At 53.9% G+C, this 6,000-nt stretch overlaps 1 protein-coding gene across 3 annotated transcripts in view; it reads left to right on the plus strand.

Annotated features, from left to right (window-relative positions):
* The window catches only part of LOC147094628 (serine/threonine-protein phosphatase 4 catalytic subunit), a 71,899-nt gene extending 69,458 nt beyond the window's left edge, over positions 1-2,441 (plus strand). For all 3 annotated transcript variants that reach the window (XM_085974456.1, XM_085974459.1, XM_085974458.1), the window contains one exon: positions 1,136-2,441. In XM_085974456.1, coding sequence (XP_085830582.1) covers positions 1,136-1,265 — 130 coding nt within the window. In that variant the 3' untranslated portion in view covers positions 1,266-2,441. The remainder of the gene's footprint in view (positions 1-1,135) is intronic.
* The last annotated feature ends 3,559 nt before the right edge of the window (positions 2,442-6,000 follow it).

A 6,000-nucleotide genomic window follows, 5' to 3' on the forward strand; every position in this document is an offset into this window, starting at 1 on the left:
GCTCTTACCTTCTTGACCAGTCTCCTATGCGGGACTTTGTCAAAAGCTTTACTGAAGTCCATGTAAACCACATCCACAGCATTTCCCTCATCTACACAGCTAGTCACCCCCTCGAAAAATTCAATCAGATTGGTCAGACATGATTTACCCTTGACAAAGCCATGCTGACTATCCCCGATTAATCCTTGCCTCTCCAAGTGGAGACTAATTCTGTCCCTCAGAATTTTTTCCAATAATTTCCCTACCACAGATGTTAGGCTCACTGGCCTGTAATTCCCTGGTTTATCCCTGCTACCCTTCTTGAATCATCAGCGAATAATTGTGTTTGAGGGGAGGCTAGACAAGCACACGAGGGAGAAGGGAATAGAGGTTATGCTGACAGATTAAGATGATATCCTTATCTGAGGAAGGATGTTCTTGCCATGGAGGGAGTGCAGCGAAGATTCACCAGGCTGATACCTGGGATGGCAGGAATGACGTATGAGGAGAGATTGGGTCGATTGGGCTTATACTCGCTGGAGTTTAGAAGAATGAGAGGGGATCTCATTGAAACTTATAAAATTCTAACAGGACTGAACAGACTAGATGCAGGAAGGATGTTCCCGATGGTCGGGGGAGTCCAGAACCAGGGGTCACAGTCTAAGGATAAGGGGTAAGCCATTTAGGACAGAGATGAGGAGGAATTTCTTCACCCAGAGAGTGGTGAACCTGTGGAATTCTCTACCACAGAAGGCAGTAGAGGCCAATTCATTAAATATATTCAAGAAGGAGTTGGATATATTTCTTAAGGCTAAAGGGATCAAGGGATATGGGGAGAAAGCAGGGACAGGGTACTGAATTTGGATGATCAGCCATGATCTCATTGAATGGCGGAGCAGGCTCGAGGGGCCGAATGGCCTACTCCTGCTCCTATCTTCTGTGTTTCTATGGGGAAAGACGGGAGGAGGCTCGAGTGGAGCAGAGACTGGTTGGGCCGAATGGCCTGTTTCTGTGCCGTATATCCTCCGTAATGTACCTGCGCAGATTCCGGGTTTGGAGGCGAGGGGCGATGAGCTCGGGGGGAGCGGGATGGTGGTGATTTCCAGAGCTGACCGCTGTTCTCTTTCCCCCCCCTTCGCCCCACCCCCCAAATCAGGTGCGGGAACGTGGCGGCCATTCTGGAACTGGACGAGCACCTCCAGAAGGAATTCATCATCTTCGAGGCGGCCCCTCAGGAGACCCGGGGAATCCCCTCCAAGAAGCCGGTGGCTGATTACTTCCTGTGACGCGACCCTTGGCCTCCTCCGGCCCAGACCGAACCTCAGCCCCACGCCACCCGCTCCCCTCCGGCCCCCCGCCTCCGACAGTCAGGAGACTGCCGACAATCCAGAGAGAGGGAGCGAGGCAGCGTCGGAGCGCCGCGGGGTTCCATGTTGAGCAGAGTGCGGTCCTCAGTGCCGCATCGCGCGCCCGCCCCTCCCCTCGCCCTACATTACACACAGTGAGCCCTTTGCCTGTCCGTGACCCCCCCCCCCCGCCCAAGGTTACGCAGCTGCCACCTTCCTTTTGGCTGCATCTCCCTCCGTTGACATTAGCGCAGGACCCCGCGGGCACCGACTCTCCCCGGGATACGGGTCCCCACAGGCTCCGACTCTCCCCGGGGTACGGGTCCCCGCAAGCACCGACTCTCCCTGGGGTACGGGTCCCCACGGGCACCGACTCTCTCCGGGGTATGGGTCCTCACGGGCACCGACTCTCCCCGGGGTACGGGTCCTTGCGGGCTCCGACTCTTGCCAGGGTACGGGTCCCCGCGGGCGCCGACACTCCCCGGGATATGGGTCCCCATGGGCGCTGACTCTCCCCGGGGTACAGGTCCCCGCAAGCACCGACTCTCCCTGGGGTATGGGTCCTCACGGGCACCGACTCTCCCCGGGGTACGGGTCCTTGCGGGCTCCGACTCTTGCCAGGGTACGGGTCCCCACGGGCACCGACTCTCCCCGGGGTACAGGTCCCCGCAAGCACCGACTCTCCCTGGGGTACGGGTCCTCACGGGCACCGACTCTCCCCGGGGTACGGGTCCTTGCGGGCTCCGACTCTTGCCAGGGTACGGGTCCCCGCGGGCGCCGACACTCCCCGGGATACGGGTCCCCTAGGGCACCGACTCGCCCCAGGGTACGGGTCCCCACGGGCACCGACTCCCCGCGGGCGCCGACTCTCCCTGGGGAACAGGAGCTTAGAACACACCAGTGGGATGAAATCAGGGACTCTCCTTCCCCATGTGTCTCTTTAACCTGAAGATTGTGTGCGCGCTGAGGCTCCACGTTAATCTGCTGAAACTTTTTATAATTTCTACAATCTCTGTATAAAACCTTTGACTTCAGGTTTAGTCACTAACATTTTTGATGATAGATTCATTCTCGTAATAAAATCCTCAAAAAACCAATAAAAATTGCAAACTTTCAGCCTCTTCTCCGAGTGTTTCTTCCAAAGCACTTTACATTTACAACCCAGGTCCCGTATTTGATGGGACGGTGCAGAGGGAGCTTTACTCTGTATCTACCCCGTGCTGTACCTGCCCTGGGAGTGTTTGATGGGACAGTGTAGAGGGAGCTTTACTCTGTATCTACCCCGTGCTGTACCTGCCCTGGGAGTGTTTGATGGGACAGTGTAGAGGGAGCTTTACTCTGTATCTACCCCGTGCTGTACCTGCCCTGGGAGTGTTTGATGGGACAGTGTAGAGGGAGCTTTACTCTGTATCTAACCCGTGCTGTACCTGCCCTGGGAGTGTGTGATGGGACAGTGTAGAGGGAGCATTACTCTGTATCTAACCCGTGCTGTACCTGCCCTGGGAGTGTGTGATGGGACAGTGTAGAGGGAGCATTACTCTGTATCTAACCCGTGCTGTACCTGCCCTGGGAATGTTTGATGGGACAGTGTGGAGGGAGCTTTACTCTGTATCTAACCCGTGCTGTACCTGCCCTGGGAGTGTTTGATGGGACAGTGTAGAGGGAGCTTTACTCTGTATCTAACCCGTGCTGTACCTGCCCTGGGAGTGTTTGATGGGACAGTGTAGAGGGAGCTTTACTCTGTATCTAACCCGTGCTGTACCTGCCCTGGAAGTGTTTGATGGGACAGTGTAGAGGGAGCTTTACTCTGTATCTAACCCTTGCTGTACCTGCCCTGGGAGTGTTTGATGGGACAGTGTAGAGGGAGCTTTACTCTGTATCTAACCCGTGCTGTACCTGCCCTGGGAGTGTTTGATGGGACAGTGTAGAGGGAGCTTTACTCTGTATCTAACCAGTGCTGTACCTGCCCTGGGAGTGTTTGATGGGACAGTGTAGAGGGAGCTTTACTCTGTATCTAACCCGTGCTGTACCTGCCCCGGGAGTGTTTGATGGGACAGTGCAGATGGAGCTTTACTCTATATCTAACCCGTGCTGTACCTGCCCTGGGAGTGTTTGATGGGACAGTGTAGAGGGAGCTTTACTCTGTATCTAACCCGTGCTGTACCTGCCCTGGGAGTGTTTGATGGGACAGTGTACAGGGAGCTTTACTCTGTATCTAACCCGTGCTGTACCCGCCCTGGGAGTGTTTGATGGGACAGTGTAGCGGGAGCTTTACTCTGTATCTAACCCGTGCTGTACCTGCCCTGGGAGTGTTTGATGGGACAGTGTAGAGGGAGCTTTACTCTGTATCTAACCCGTGCTGTACCTGCCCTGGGAGTGTGTGATGGGACAGTGTGGAGGGAGCTTTACTCTGTATCTAACCCGTGCTGTACCTGCCCTGGGAGTGTTTGATGGGACAGTGTAGAGGGAGCTTTACTCTGTATCTAACCCGTGCTGTACCTGCCCTGGGAGTGTTTGATGGGACAGTGTAGAGGGAGCTTTACTCTGTATCTAACCCATGCTGTACCTGCCCTGGGATTGTTTGATGGGACAGTGTAGTGGGAGCTTTATTCTATATCTAACCCGTGCTGTACCTGCCCTGGGAGTGTTTGATGGGACAGTGTAGAGGGAGCTTTACTCTGTATCTAACCTGTGCTGTACCTGCCCTGGGAGTGTTTGATGGGACAGTGTAGAGGGAGCTTTACTCTGTATCTAACCTGTGCTGTACCTGCCCTGGGAGTGTTTGATGGGACAGTGTAGAGGGAGCTTTACTCTGTATCAAAGAAGGTTAACTCGGTTAATCCCGGGGATGAGGGGGTGGTCACATGAGGAGAGGTTGAGTAGATTGGGACTCTGCTCATTGGAGTTCAGAAGAATGAGAGGCGATCTTATTGAAACATATAAGATTGTGAAGGGGCTTGATCGGGTGGATGCGGTGAGGATGTTCCCAATGAAGGGTGAAACTAGAACTAGGGGGCATAATCTTAAAATAAGGGGCTGCTCTTTCAAAACTGAGATGAGGAGAAACTTCTTCACTCAGAGGGTGGTAGGTTTGTGGAATTTGCTGCCCCAGAAAGCTGTGGAAGCTACATCATTAAATAAATTTAAAACAGAAATAGCTAGTTTCCTAGAAGTAAAGGGAATTGAGGGTTACGGGGAGCGGGTAGGAAATTGGACATGAGTCTAGGTTTGGATCGGACATGGCCCTGTGGGTAGTGGAGTGGGCCCAGGGGCCGTGTAGCCTGGTTCTGCTCCTACTGTGTTCTAATTCTGTGTTAGATTTCAGGAGATGGTTTTATTCCTGTTCCTGGCTGGGGTGGAGATCACCTTTACAGAAGGTAAGTACTGTCGAAAATATAAGGACAGAGTGATCTCCTGGAAGAATTTCGATCGCCTAGATGGGTCGGAGAGGAATTTCCCAGATTTTTTTCTCCCAAATTGGCCATTGGGTCTTTATCTGGTTTTCCGCCTCTCCAGGGAGATCACATGGGTTCGGGTGGATGCAGAGTGATAGAAGATTTGAGGTTAGGATCAGATCAGCCATGATCTTATTGAATGGTGGAGCAGGCTCGAGGGGCCGATTGGCCTACTCCTGCTCCTATTTCTTATGTTCTTAACCCGTGCTGTACCTGTCCTGGGAGTGTTTGATGGGACAGTGTAGAGGGAGCTTTACTCTGTATCTAACCCCATGCTGTACCTGCCCTGGGAGTGTTTGATGGGACAGTGTAGAGGGAGCGTTACTCTGTATCTAACCCGTGCTGTACCTGCCCTGGGAGTGTTTGATGGGACAGTGTAGAGGGAGCTTTACTCTGTGTCTAACCCGTGCTGTACCTGCCCTGGGAGTGTTTGATGGGACAGTGTAGAGGGAGCTTTACTCTGTATCTAACCCGTGCTGTACCTGCCCTGGGAGTGTTTGATGGGACAGTGTAGAGGGAGCTTTACTCTGTATCTAACCCGTGCTGTACCTGCCCTGGGAGTGTTTGATGGGACAGTGTAGAGGGAGCTTTACTGTGTATCTAACCCGTGCTGAACCTGCCCTGGGAGTGTTTGATGGGATAGTGTAGAGGGAGCGTTACTCTGTATCTAACCCGTGCTGTACCTGTCCTGGGAGAGTTTGATGGACAGTGAATGGGTTGAATCCCTGGGGAGGGGTTACTGTATCTGTGCTCAGACACAGGGCGATGGAGGTGAGGTCCGACACTCCATCTCGCAGTGAGCGAGCAGGATCCCAGGCTGATTCACGAGAATACATAGGAACAGGAAGTACGCCCCCAGCAGCTCCGCTCAGTATTTCCCCTCCACACAACCAATAGTTCAGATCACCTTAACCGCCCTGTTCCACCAGCCCTCTATCCCTCATCCCTCCATCCCCAACAGGTCCGTGCTTGTGCTGCACCCTCTCCAGGAGGGTCCGGGGGGAGAGGAGAGGGGGTCCGGGGGGAGGGTGAGGGGGGTCAGGGGGAGAGGAGAGAGGGTCCGGGGGGAGAGGAGAGAGGGTCCGGGGGGAGATGCATAGATACATAGAAGATAGGAGCAGGAGTAGGCCATTCGGCCCCTCGAGCCCGCTGCGCCATTCAATGCGATTATGGCTGATCATCCAAATTCAGTACCCTGTCCTTGCCTTCTCCCCATATCC

The sequence above is a fragment of the Somniosus microcephalus genome, unplaced genomic scaffold (assembly GCF_052327205.1).
Source record: "Somniosus microcephalus isolate GS21.2 unplaced genomic scaffold, FLI_Smic_1.0 unresolved_chr1, whole genome shotgun sequence".
NCBI classification, from domain to species: Eukaryota; Metazoa; Chordata; class Chondrichthyes; order Squaliformes; family Somniosidae; genus Somniosus; species Somniosus microcephalus.